At 39.8% G+C, this 14729-nt stretch overlaps 1 protein-coding gene across 1 annotated transcript in view; it reads left to right on the top strand.

Annotated features, from left to right (window-relative positions):
* Nucleotides 1–14729, top strand: part of CCDC141 (coiled-coil domain containing 141) — a 176436-nt gene that overhangs the window by 85275 nt on the left and 76432 nt on the right. Inside the window, exon 10 of the mRNA XM_040972003.1 lies at nucleotides 10633–10827. Coding sequence (XP_040827937.1) covers nucleotides 10633–10827 — 195 coding nt within the window. The remainder of the gene's footprint in view (nucleotides 1–10632; nucleotides 10828–14729) is intronic.

Raw genomic sequence — 14729 nt, 5'->3', positions numbered from 1 at the left:
AGCAGTTGCAACAGCAACTGGCAACCATATGGAATGCTGTCATTGCCCATGATAGCTTTACCTGTAACACCACATGCCATCCCCATTGAGTCTACTTTGGACAGATAGCTATGGAGGCATTTTCTTATAACTTAGCACAGACATGTCCTAAATGGCCTACAATATTTCTGAGTTATGGACCTTAGCATTCATTTGGTGACTTATTTAACACCCAGCCTCAGAGTTCCATCAGTTTTCTTTCTTTTTTTAAGACTTGCTTATTTTTATTGCAAAGTCAGATATCATCCATCTAATGATTCACTCCCCTAGTGACCACAACAGCCGGTGCTGCGCTGATCTGAAGTTAGGAGACAGAAACTCTTCTGGGTCTCCCATGAGGCCTCAGGGTCCCAAGGCTTTGGGCTGTCCTCGACTGCTTTCCCAGGCCATATGCAGGGAGCTTGATGGGAAGCAGGGCCACTGGGATTAGAACCGGCATCCATATTAGGATCCTGGAGCTCTCAAGGTGAGGACTTTAGCCGCTAGGTCACCGCGCCGGGTGCCCATCGGTTTCTTTACTCTGAAAATCTTTATTTTCAGCTCCTAATATCAGTTGCCCTGTCCTGTAGCTGCCACACTTGGACCACAGACTCACCCCAGACTGCTGTCATCACCAGATCCTTCGCTACCTTCTTTCCCAGCTTCCTGCCTTGTGCCACTCAGCGTGGAATAGCAATGAGGGCCTCTGTGAATAAACCCACTCATCTGACTTCTGATTCTTCTTAATTTTGAAAGAAGAAACACTGAGCATACGTGTTCCAATTGACTCTATTCTGAATGTAATTTACCTATTACCAGTTGACCTTATAAATCCTTCTATTTGCCATCTGTTAATTCACTGCTTCATTCCCCTTGCCAAACAAGCTCTTTTAAAATTCTCAGCCAGGCTTTCCCTCTTCTCAGAGTCCCTCAGTCAGACCAGGTGAACCCACACCCCCTCTTTTCTTCCATGCCAACTTCCTATAGCTTTACCTCTCTTCATTGTCTCCTTTCCATTTTTCTGTTTTCTAACTTGGACCTTTGGGTATTGTCCCAAATTGTCCCCTCCACCTCCTCTTGACTTGGTGTCTTTCTCTATCCCTGATACCTCACTTCTCATTTCCCTCTCCACGCACCTCCACTCTTTGGGGCAGCCAACTCTACCTGTTGGTTTTAGATTTCATGTTTTCCCACAGGAAACTGTTACTTGTCCCCCAGACCGGGTTAGCTCCACCTGTCTCATGATCTGGAGTTGCTGTCCTGTCTCCTTGCTAACACCAAATACCCCTTGCCCAGGCGCCCTGGTGAGCTGCGTCCTCTTCAACTGCCCCTCCTCTTCTCTTGCCCCTCTGCTCACCAGCTGAGATTCTCTCCACTGCTTATGATGCTAAAAAGCGCTTTTCTGATTTTCCAAATCACAAATTCACTTTCCACAGAGCACCTGTTTCAGATGCTGTTTGTGTTACAGGTTCTTTAAAGGTGCTGTGGGGTGTTTCTAAGATTGTCCCATGGTCAGTGTAGAAGAGTTATAAAATGCTCATCTGCTGCTGCCTTGCAGTGTTCTGTACATGTACATATGAAGCTAAAAGCTGGAGCCTGCCAAATGCTCCACGGCTTAAAGCAATATTGTCCTTGACTGGGTTTTGTTAGGAGACAGTAATTTCTTTCATATATTACAGGTGAGGTTCTATATTTTAATAGGGTCTGTAGCTATTATAAGTATGGTCATACAATGTTTATAAACAAAATTTTAAAAAATAACTCTACAGGCCTATAGAAAAATTTGGAAGGAATAGCTTGATCAGGTGTGTCCCTTCGCCTGCTTGTTATTTGTTAGTTTGCTCCTGGTTTCTCTGAAATCAATGGCATCTTTGAGACATCAAGGTGGAAAAGGCACAAAATAGAAGTGCTTCTGTGTCATCCTCATGAATTAAGCCTGAACCATCCAGCATTGTCTCAGGGCTGTTTCTCAGGCATGAGGGACTGGTGCGTTCATCACTTAAGCAGAGGGAAGGCAAGGGGTGGGTTCATCAGTTATCTTCCACAGCCTCGCTCAATACTTAGAGAAGGAAGAGATTGGTAAAACTAAGGTTAGACTTTTAGAAGTTATTAATACAATAATTTAATTTTATATGGCTAAATTAGTTGTCAGTTTTAAGGTTAAAATTATTATATGGTTTCCATGTATAGGTATGACAGTAGATAAGCCATTCTAAGTCAATTGTCACCTCTTAAGGACTTCAGAATGTCCTGGATCAATCATTTCCAATTTATATTGGTTACAAGAATTGTTTGACATTTAAGTTCAGAGAAAGATGGTCAGGTTTTAATAAATATGTGTTTCCTACTCTATGAATAAAAATTAAAATGTGACAGTAGGTTGAATCCAAAATATGTGTCACCAACTTTCTAAGCAACTACTAACACTAACATTCAAGAGCCATTATTCTCAACTGTATTTGATGTTCGTTTAGGGTGAAACTACACAAGCCCTTCCTTCTAATAATTTATTTCATTTAGAAGAGTCTTCATAAGAGATGACTATCAGAATCTAATAATTCCCACTCCCCCATATATTTGAATTATATACATTGAGATCCTAAAGATTTTTCTGACTCTAGAAAATCAGAAAGTTCTTTTTTTTTTAAAGATTTATTTTTTTATTATTTTTTTATTGGAAAGGCAGATATATAGAGAGGAGAGACAGACAGGAAGATCTTTTGTTCGATGATTCACTCCCCAAGTGAGCGCAACGGCCGATGCTATGCCGATCCAAAGCCAGGAGCCTCTTCCGGGTCTCCCACGTGGGTGCAGGGTCCCAAAGCTTTGGGCCGTCCTCGACTGCTTTCCCGGGCCACAGGCAGGGAGCTGGAAGGGAAGCGGGGCTGCCGGGGATAGAACCGGCGCCCGTATGGGATCCTGGGCGTGCAAGGCGAGGACCTTAACCACTGCGCCACTGCACCGGGCCCAGAAAATCAGAAAGTTCTTTAAGAATATTAATATAAGCTGAGACCAGCTGGTCAGTTCATTTTACAATCTGATTGTAGGCAAATTGTGTTAGATGAAAATAGTTTTTGGCCAGCTAGAGTTGTATTAATTTTGATTAAAAATGAAAGCTCCAAGCTGCTCTGGCCAATATCTAATCAACTAGAAAAATACATAGAGGAACAAGAAGGCAACATAAGAAGACACTGAGATGAACAAAAGAACAGAACTTGGAAAACATAAATCTTGAAAAATGTTACTATGTGCATGTGCCAAAGAACTAAAAAATTTTTTTTTCAAAGAACTAAATTTTCATCTAAGAACTGAAAGGGAAAAATCGATGCAAATTTGTTTTCCAATAGCTTTTTTGAAGGTTTGCTTATAGCATAGTTGATTGTGATTTTATTTGATTTTAAAACTTTCTTTTTGCCAAATGAGCATTTAATTCAGTATTAGCAATAAGGACAGGCTGCAGGCCCCTGAACTATGGGCTGCAGTTGGTGAGTGAAAACTGAAGAAATAAGGGAAATCAGAGACTTACAAACAGTGCTGTTTTTTTTGTTTGTTTGTTTGCAACTTTTGAAGTCTCTGAATGGATTAAGAGAACAAAAAATAATTAATAGGAGCATTTGGTGATAGTGGTCATTTCTGTCCCACACAGGTAAAATCCATTTATTGATAATATGGCTGATAATCCAAATTTTGGGATTGCATAAAATCTAGAAATTTGAAATCCAGCCAGTTCATCATTGAAGTAACAGATAAGTCATTAGAGAAGCAAAGTGTGTGCCGGGTGGTGCCTGTCACCACACTGCAGGGCAAGTATCTCTCAAAAAGCCGTGTAACATGTCTGGAATAAAGAGCATAGTTCTAGTAATTGTATAGAAGCTCTTCCTTGTGGAGTAGCTGCTATCCTCTACTTTCCGGCTGGGAGTGAAGCAGCATGCTCCTGCCATCTCTAGATGAGACAGAGAGTCATTTCTTCCTGTTTGCAATCTGTGCCTTTGTTGGAATGCATCCCACGGAGGGCCCAGTTCAAAAGGCCTGGTGGCATTGCGCTCTGCAGATGGCAGAGAGTGGGCCACGGAGCCCCCCTCTCAAGCTGACCTCTTCGTTTGGATAGGCCAGTGTAGAAATGCCTGGGGAGGGAGCATAAGCAGATGAAACCGAGGTCCAGTTGGCAATGCAGCTTGACATGATCAGAGCTTAGCTTTTTAAGGGCTCAGTGTCACCATTCAAAAGCAAAAATACTTCTATTCAAACAATTTTTTTTTTGCTCCAAGCAGACTCTCCAATATTCCCTGATAAAAAAAATTGCCAGGTTTATTTTATTTGAATCATCTGCTAATACAGTCATGTACAGTTTCATGTGTTTGTGCCAAGGAATGAGTGACTACTTATCCTGAACAAGATGGGGCTGTAGATGAAGGAATTGTGTAAGAAATAGGTTGTACCTAATGAGACGGCCAAGGATTTAACCATGATTTGGAAAGCATACATATACTCACATATACTCACTGCATGCTCCTATAAGTTATGATTTCGATCAGTTATTTCCAGAACTGATATTTTTTAAAGTTGGTTACCATTGCATTCCCCTGTGGCTTCTTGTCTGTCTTCCCCCACTACAAGTTATATTTCCAAATCAAGTTTATAGGGCAATGTGTCAATCACGTGGTGTTGGATCATTAAATCCTCTCCTCTGTTGGGAGGAATTTGTGAGAGCAAAAGTTTCCAATTGAAATGCCTAACATTTTTCGCATTTCAATCTGTGCGCCAGACAATTTTTATGCCAATCTGTAACTTCATTCGAAGATCTAACCTAGGACTGTAAAAAAAAAATAGACAAAATAAAGCAGAATTTGTTTTCACTTTTTTTGTCTATCAGCATTAATTCTTTTAAAGAACCCTTTAAATCAAGGGATCCGGGAGAAGTTCAGGTTCCTCAGCAAATGTAATACTGAGCGGTGAGGTGTGAAGGGGTTACCACCATGAGTGCTAACTGAAAATAGTGGAGTGACCTGTGGTGACACTCTGAGACAGCAATCACAGTGCCATGTGCCCTTATTGGATTGGAGAAGTGCACCTTCTGTGTTAAGCAAAAAAGCCAAGGAAGTGGTGGGCTTTGGCATTCCACCGGTGGTGGCAAGTACTGGAAGTATTTTATTTGTCAAGTAACTGAACCCCGGTTAGAGGTTTAACACTTAGCAGGCAGGCAGCAGCGGCTTACAGAAAATGGGCTGGGATTTCCTCCATGGGTTTCCTCCAGCCTTGACAAGCATGACAACTGTATTTTTTAAATAGTGTGATGGATTCGGATGACTCTGGAAAGTTTTACTTCAAGACATAAAGTAGTGAAAGTGTCCCCAAAGAAAATGACTAGGGAAATACATCATCAGAATGATACAGAAATGCAGCAGAAACTGCCTATTGATGGCCCAAAGAAAAGAGAAGCAATTTTCTGAGAACATTGAAACAAAATATTAAATGGACCCAGCTTCATTTAATAAGCACAGAGTTCATGTGAAAATACGATTAAGAAAACTGGGGTGGAGGATGAAAAATAAGGAAAAGAGGCACAAAATAGCCCTTGTCATCTCTGTGGAGGGTCACGTCCCTGTTTTTATATTATGACAGAAAGCATAAGGCTGAAGTGAGTTTTCAAAGACCTGGCTCCACTCCAGAAGTCCCTCATTAATACTGTTTGCAAAAATCTGTGCAAACGGTAGATTTATGAACACTGTTGAGAGCAGGCATGGCTCTTCTCATTCACAGAGAGGAGCTTTAGTATTTCGGTCCAGCTGGTAAGCCTGAGTTTGGACTGTAAATTTTCATTTGCATCTATCATAGCATTGTGATTATTTTGGAATTGCGAGGCTTATGATTTCAAATCCACAAATCTGGCAGTCACATAAACGTGATATGTTTATTATCCCCAAAACCTTACCAAGGCCCTATCGAAGTTGGATTGGGGCAATTCTCCATTAAAGCGGGCACTCTTCCCATGAGTGAAGAAGTAGTACATTGGTATTTATGAGGAGCTGGCCTGAGATGCTGGTTGAGAAGTCAGTTGTAGAGTCACACTCTCTGAGTTGGCATTTTGCCTCTCTCGCTGACTAATGTTGGACCTAGGACACGCTTTAATCCCTTTGGGACCAAGTTCTACTGTCAGTAAAATGAAAAATAAGGTTTGGTGAAGATTAGATGAATTTTTCATGTAAATAAGAAAAATAAACCTTCCCACCTTGCAGACACATGAGATAGCCCCCTAGGACTTAGTGTTGACACACAATGGCCGTAGCCTAGTTTACCTCCAAACTTCGTCTACATTTTCCTTTCCTGGCTTGTTATGCAACCCCTTAGTTCCCCTAGCTCTAATGTGGTCTTGCTATAAGGAGCACATGAGAGTCTTGTCAATGTGATTTTGTTTTTAAAGAATTACTTGCTGTGTTCTATTTCATGCACTAAACATCTCTGCCCTTCTGTTCACTGAGGATTAATGCCCACAGATTGTAACAGAGGAAAGAAAAGAACAACACTGAGAGAGATAACGGACTGATGGAGCAGTGGGAGGGATCGGGATAAAGGGATAGGGAAAAAAAAAAACAAGGAAAGAAAAATATTTGTGATAGCAGCTGAACCAGCAGGTGATTGCGCTACTTTTAGCCACAAAATGACACCTCTCAACATTGTTCCAACTGGAGCCTTGATCCCCTGAAATGATTAGCAACAAATGGTTTCTTGCTTAAGAAAGTTTGTTCAAAATGTTCCACTCCACATTCCCCTCTGGGAGAGTTTTGGCACAACCTATGAAACTTGTTGGGAAACACCACAATAAAAAAGATACATTATTTTATCTCAGACTGCTTATCAATGCACAAGACTGACAAACAATAGTATGGAAAAACACCCTACTATCATTATTGTAAAATTGGGAAAAGAAAATATCCATAAATAAAGAGTAAATTGAGGTTTTCATGAATCATGACAAATTGATGGAAAGAAAAGAGTGCTAATATTTAGTGAGCGGCTACTGGGTATGACAGAAATTGTTCTCACTACTACAAAAATATTTATTCATTTCCAATAGATTAAAGGAATGATTTTTTAAGTGTGTGTTTGTGTGTGGTTGGGGAGACAGGGCTAAGGGTTGGGTGGCTATAAAATGGGTTTATGTACTTTATAAAAGAGTATCGTGGCCCGTATTAATTTTCCTGTGGTGGGGAAGCAATAGCTCTTTGGAAAATGAGGCATATTGAGAACTTCTGTAGTTCATTTTCTTACCTTAAAGCATTGTTGTTGCTCTCATTGAGGATTTTGGAAAATAGAATCCATCTGTTCTCAGTTCCTTGCTTTATATACAGGAGTTTGAACCAGATATGGTTTTGCCACTTTTTGGATATGCAATTTTGAGTAAGATATTCTTTGGAGCATATGTAAAAACAACCAAAAAAAAAAAAAGGATAAAATGGGCCTGGTGCAATAGCCTAGTAGCTAAATTTCCAGTTTGCATCTGCCTGGAGCCCATGTGAGTGCTGGTTTGTGTTCCTGCTGTTCCACTTCCCATCCAGCCCCCTGCTAGTGGCCTGGGGAAGCAGTAGAGGATGGCCCAAAGCCTTGAGGCTGTGCACCTGTATGGGAGATTCAGAAGAAGCTCCTGGCTCCTAGCTCCTAGCTTTAGATCAGCTGCACTCCAGATGCTATGGTCACTTGGGTAGTAACCAGCAGATGGAAAATCTTTCTGTCTGTCTGTCTCCCCATCTGTCTGTAAATCTCCCTTTTCAATAATAAAAAAGTAAATCAACAAATAAATAAAATTATAAAAATATAAAAAATTGAAAACCAGAAAAATGACATTGATTTTTTTCTTATTATTAACAAGAATAATTTTTAATAGATGCTTCAAAAAATTCTGATCCCTTACTCTAATATTCATTCTTGAAATATTTTCTGTTGTCTAGTTATTTTAATAAGTACTATAGACTCCACAAAATAAAAGGTACAATTGGTACCTTTATTATCTGTTAATTGTTTAAAATATTACCATAATATGTATATTTATAGAACTGGAAGGTGTTAATATATGTGATATTGTAATGAAGTTAGATAAGAGCAGGCTATGTACTGTTGAAGGAAATAATAGCTTTTAATCCTTATATCCCCCATTTCTATCTAGTATGGAGCCAGCTTTGCACTATTTAGTATGTGTTGTGAAAGGAATAAGTGCAAACAATACTGGTAAATTGCTCTAAAGTTATGCTTGTTTTATATGGTGCACACGAAAGGTAAATTAGTAGTGAGAGATCTTGCACTGGGGGTACAAGCTGGAATACAGTCAGACTGAGCTTCCTGAAATGTGGTGCCAAACTTCCATGCTTTAGCAAATAGCTTATGCTTCCCACTCGGTCTAGACTGAGAGGCACACCCGGGCATCTACAGGATGAGCACACGAGAGATGGTATTTCTCTCATAGAGCTGCATCCAACTCTGTTTCTTCTGCAAGAAATTTCTCTTTCCCTTACTGGAATAATATGTTTGGTTTATACTAATTATTCTGATTTTCTTTTCTGTTTGTCATATTCCATCCTCATTTAATAGAAAGGGCAAAACTTATTTCTCAGAAGTGTGTGTCATGGTGGGTGAGGCAGAGAGAGATCAGGTAGAGGAAATTCTGCAACAAGAAACAACTGTTGGGCCCGGCACGGTGGCGCAGTGGTTAGGTCCTCGCCTTGCACGCCCGGGATCCCATATGGGCGCCGGTTCTAATCCCGGCAGCCCCGCTTCCCACCCAGCTCCCTGCCTGTGGCCCGGGAAAGCAGTCAAGGACGGCCAGAGCTTTGGGACCCTGCACCCACGTGGGAGACCTGGAAGAGGCTCCTGGCTTTGGACTGGCATAGCATTGGCCGTTGCGCTCACTGGCCGTTGCGCTCACTGGCCGTTGCGCTCACTTGGGGAATGAATCATCGGAAGGAAGATCTTCCTCTCTGTCTCTCCTCTCTGTATATCTGCCTTTCCAATAAAAATAAAATAAATCTTTAAAACAATCAAACAAACAAACAACTGCTAATGCATGATGAATTACACATCTTAGTTCAGGCAGACACAATAGCAACAATCATAGATATGGGATTTTCTTTCTTAAATGTATTTACTCACCTTGACAGTGAGACTCAATCATTGGTAAAATGTTTTTAATAAATATACAGATAGAAATGGGCTGAGTTGAGTTGGAGGTTTTAAAGTGTTATTGACTGTATTGGCATGAATTTTTTTATAAATATTTATTTATTATTATTGGAAAGGCAGATATACAGAAAGGAGGAGAGACAGAGAGGAAGATCAGCCATCCGATGATTCACTCCCCAAGTAACTGCCAACAGCCAGTGTTACGCTGATCCAACACCAGCACCCAGGAACCTCGAGCCTCCTCTAGGTCTCCCATGTGGGTACAGGGTCCCAAGGCCTTGGGCCATCTTCGACTGGTTTCCCAGGTCACAAGCAGAAAGCTGAATGGGAAGTGGGGCTGCCAGTATTAGAACCGGAGCCCATATGGGGTCCTGGCATGTTCAACATGGGGATTTTAGCCACTAGGCACCACACTGGGCCCTGGGCATGAGTTTTATAAAGTTAACAGGAATGGAAGTGATGTGCATCCATCACAGCTGAGCGCTCCAGCAATCATCACCCCCACCTCTTTCTACTGTACCCATCTCTCCCCTTTATACTTTTCTGGGTCTTGCTTTCTTTGCGTCTATACTGTGGTACCTATAGTTGTAATAAAACCTATCATGTAGCATTTATTACTATGATGTTTGAAAATATGACAGACTGGGCCCAGCGGCATGGTCTAGTGGCTAAAGTCCTTGCCTTGAAGGCACTGGGATCCCATATGGGCGCCGGTTCTAATCCCGGCAGCTCCACTTTCCATCCAGCTCCCTGTTTGTGGCCTGGGAAAGCAGTCGAGGATGGCCCAAGGCTTTGGGACCCTGCACCCCTGTGGGGGACCCAGAAGAGGTTCCTGGTTCCCGGCTTTGGATCGGCACAGCACCGGCCGTTGTGGTCACTTGGAGAGTGAATCATTGGATGGAAGTGCTTCCTCTCTGTCTCTCTGTATATCTGACTTTGTAATAAAAATAAATTAATCTTTTTTTAAAAAGTTAATCGTGAGACAAAGAACATTTAAAAGATATGACAGATTTCTGATGTCCGTATGTGACTGTTTTCTTAATCCTCTGAGAGATTATAAAGGAAAGAAGGTTGGTTCAAGCTGCTATACTACAGTAAGCATCAATTAGGTGGATGAACAATAGGGACTCCTGCTCTGGATGCAGAAGCCTAAGACGAGGGTGCCAGGGTCGGGTTCTGTAAGGTGAGGAACCTCTTCCGGGTTGACTTTTTGTTAGGTCCTCACATGGTATCCTCCACCGTATGAGGGAAGTTCTTTAGAAGGGTGTGAATTCCATTTTTAAGGGCTACACCAACAAGACTCCATCAACTTCCCAAAGATCCTCTCTCTAGTAGCATCACATTGGGAATTAGATTTCAATGTGGGAATTCCGAGAAGTCATGAACATTCCATCTGTAAGCTGGGCATGTGTGAGGTGAACTAACAAGAGTGATCTCTCCCAGGAATGGAATCTGGCTGTGGAGAAGCTGGAGCGTGAGGCCCTGGGGATTCTGCTGTCAAAAGACCACGTGGAGAATGCACATGTACAGCTCTCCAATCAGAAACTGAATCGGCTTCAAGAAGAATTTGGTCGGCTCCTGGCAGAGAGGAAAACCTGGTTACAAAAGGCAAATGAGTTTTTTAATAGTGTTAACAAGGTGAGTGTAAGATCATATTTATAACTTTAGATAATCAGGTACACCACTAAAGGACCCATTACTTCAGCCGGCTGGCAACAAATTACAAAATCCATGCAGAATTTCAAAATTGGCTGCAGCAAAATATTTTAGAAGTATATCCCTGCTATGGCCACAATTTGGTTCTCAAAATTAAGATTCCATGCTTTGCTTTGTATAAAATTGCTTACTCTCATGATGGTTTTATCTTGGAAATGCCCTTGGTCTGTTTGTGCAGGCCACTCTGTCCCCATTCTGTGATGTTTCTCACGGAAGAAGAGTTATAACAAGATGTGCAGGTTAGAAAGGCCTTTTCTCAGTAAACACATGTGAGTGTTGTCTTCGCTGTGCAGAACATAAGGCTGCAAACCTTCCTTGGCCTGAGGACTGTACCTGGGTCTTGCGTTTTTTAAGTCAAAAGCAAACCTTGCTGTGAACGGTTGCTAGGGTTTCTTCAGATGGAGAAGTATTCTGGTTCCTCTGGTTGACTTATTAAATATTTATTATAACAGGCAGCCTTTTTGACTGATAATGTTCACCTATACACATCACTTGAGGAGGACTCAGTATGTAAAGCTGCTGGTGGGGTTTGAAATTGTTTTCTGCCTTTCTCAATATAAAATATTCCCTGAGTTAGTCTTACAGGAATGGTTTAATATCTTAACTTTTGCTAATGTTTCTTCAAAAGGACAATGTGGCAGGCAATGAATGAGGAACTCCTGAAAGCTCAGTACATTTTGTTCTAATTTCACAACATCATTGCTCTAAGCACAATGTTCTGGTCTACATCAAAGCAGTGACTAAATTGAACTTTTTACTAATAAAAAAACTTTTACAAAGGTCACAAAAATGCAGGTTCTAGAATTATCATAAAACTATTAAATATTATCTAATTATTACATGTTTGAGATAGCTTTTTATTTTACTTCTTTTTATTATTATCATTTTATGATACAGTTCCATAGATTGTGGGATTTCTCTTATCCCTGCCCCAATTCTCTCCCCCCTCTCTGAGTTCCGCTATATCAGCCCTATAAGATAGTTCTTCATACTCAGTCATATATCCATCAATATGGGCATGAACAGTGGCAGAGAGTCCAGCATCCTATTGTCAAGATGTAGTAAACAGTTGCAGTTGGAGTCCATGTTTGGAAGTAGAGATGCGTACTGTATTGTATCTGAAAGCAGACATAGAGCTGTTACTGAAACTATTGAGCTAAGTAGATCCTGTTAAGTGCTAGTTAAGTTTCCCTTTAGTGGTATTATTTTTTAATAAGAGGCTCATTAATTTGCATTGCATGTTCATTCTACAAAATAAGTAGGTCCTCTGCATGTCAATTAATTTTATTTCTAAGAATAAACACTATAGAAGACAGTGCTATGATTTCTTGTACAAGCTTTATGGTATGCAGCTTTGCAAAATACAGAATCTTTTCCTCACTCATTTACTTTTTCTGTTCTCATTATTTGGTACTTTGTAAAGCAGATTTTTCTTCCTAGAACCTTAGGAATAACTGTCATGAGAGACAGTACAAAGTGCTACTTTGTAAACTCATGCAATTATAAAATCAGGTCCACTCTGGAGAAGAGAACCCATGCTTCTTAACTTCAAAGACTTCTGATTTCCAGTTCCTGTGTTTCATCGTTGAATGCCATGACATGGTGATGATCCAAATTTGAAACCAGCTGGGATGTAGACACCCTATGGTGTTTATGGCCACATGGCACTCAGAAGGTTGTGGAATTCTCTCTTCCTTTTTAAAGCTTAAGGAAATAATTTCCAACTCCAAATTTTAAAAATGTAATGTGAAAGCAAATGGACATTTTTACCTCATTAGAAACAGAAATCTGGAGTGTGGAAAGTGGATGCTTAATCATGACTCAAAATGAATTATTCACCATATTATTAAGAAGTAATAAATCATGAAATTATATAGCAAGTAAATCCTTTAAAATGAAAGAAGAAAATATCTCATGACTTGCAAATGGCATTTTTCTTTTTGATTTATATTTTAGAAACTCCAAATTTAACAAAAATCTTACTGTTTTACCAATCATTGGTATAACTTTCAGAAATAATGCAAATTTAAACAAAGGACTTGACTTTAATAATATATAATTTCAAGTCCTTTTGAATATTTTTCTGATCTATCTGAACATTCTGTTTAGTGAAAGGGATATTTTTTCACATATATTTGATAATTTGTCTTCTACATGCTGGAGTCTTTGTTGGCAATTTCCTAATTGCAAGTGTGCCCATTCTTAGGTTAAGCATGCTCTCTACAATTGTGAGGGGTTAGAGATTTACTCTGCTTTCAAGCTGACATATTAATTATTACAGTTTTATGCATGCTGACATAAGTCACATCACTTGGGAATTTAGAGACTTGATTTCAGCAAGCATAGTAGCTGAGTGTTCTCATGGCATTCCAGTTTTTTGGGGGGTGATGCTGATGGGCCAAAATGAATATTTGTACCTGCAGCAGGAGATATCTGGAAAAGGAGCCCTAAACTTGGGGAGTCTCTTTTTTATACAAAGTAGTAAGCAAAGCTTGCTATTTGTCATAGAGGAAAACATTTCTTCAATCTGAAGCTTGCTAGCAGCAGATTCAACACTGACAAATGGCAAAGATAAAGAGTGGGTGGGATTATGCCTTCTTGGCGACCAGTAAGATGTGTCTGAATGCAAGAAACCATGAAGATCTAGATGATAGCATTGTGTGTCAGGTGGCAGAGGGGAAGGACTTGAGTACTTTTTCTAAAGATATTTTCCTTCAAACTCATTCTACTCCTAAAAAAAATATCCTTTTTGATAACCAACCTCTTTTCCTAAACTTGCTGAAGCTAACCTAATATGCTTTTTTTTTTCTTATTAATAAATTTTATTTTGACATTCTTTACATAGTTAATTAGGGTAAGAAGGTTCAAGGGCTACAGGAAAGTGGATAATACTAATGTTTTCCATATTGTTACCTTCATGTTTAAAAGGGGGGTATTAAGGGAGAATTTGTGTGTTAAATGTTAATGTGAAGAAACAGGTTAAATATTAGTGTCATGGGTGACATGAATGAGATAGCTGAAAGGTTAGAAAAGAATAGAATATATCACTTTTTTTAAACTTTGTTGAAGTTTAGTAGAGTAAAGAGGAGTGGATATCAACACTGTTCTGCAGAATAAGCTGTTGCCAGAAGGTTTACTCTATCATGGATACTCATGCTAACTCATGCTATGATTCTGACTCACGCATCTAGAAAATACTGCTTGGTCCATTTTTATTCCTTTCTGTCTATATAAGCTGGATATAGGGATATTACTGTTTCCTAGAGGAAAAATAAACATGAATTCTTTTTATTGAAGTTATTAACTAAATAGTGTGAATTGATTAAAAAAAAACAGTAATCCTTCTTTGGTTATTCACTTATTTAGTCAATATATATTGGACGAACCTTATATGCTAAGCTGTGTTTTAAATGCTGGAGCACAGATGAGAGAAAAACAATCAAAGAATCTATAGATCTGTACATTTCCCAGTATGTGAAATTCTGTGATTATCACCCGATAATTACGCAGTGATAGCAGTTGGCCCATTGCCTTTCCCCTGTGACCCCAGGAGAGCAATTACTTTTTAATTGTGCTGAGAGTTGACAACTATCCAAGACTCATGAGTCTGCTTCCCAGAGGAAGTGTCTGTAGTTATGCAACTTGAAATGGTGACATTTGAACCTGGAATGAGCAGCAGATGGCAATATTGGTACACAGGTCTTGGGAATTTTGTTGCTGATACTTGTTGTAAACAAGTTACTGGATTCAAGTGGATCTGGAGTTGTTCAACTCTAGAACTTGGGATACTTTGTTTTCTTTGTGGAAATTCATGCTTTGATGAG

This window comes from Ochotona curzoniae, unplaced genomic scaffold (genome assembly GCF_017591425.1).
Source record: "Ochotona curzoniae isolate NIBS_2020 unplaced genomic scaffold, NIBS_Ocur_1.0 contig_2210, whole genome shotgun sequence".
Taxonomy (NCBI): Eukaryota; Metazoa; Chordata; class Mammalia; order Lagomorpha; family Ochotonidae; genus Ochotona; species Ochotona curzoniae.
This window is presented reverse-complemented; position numbering and strand designations above follow the sequence as displayed.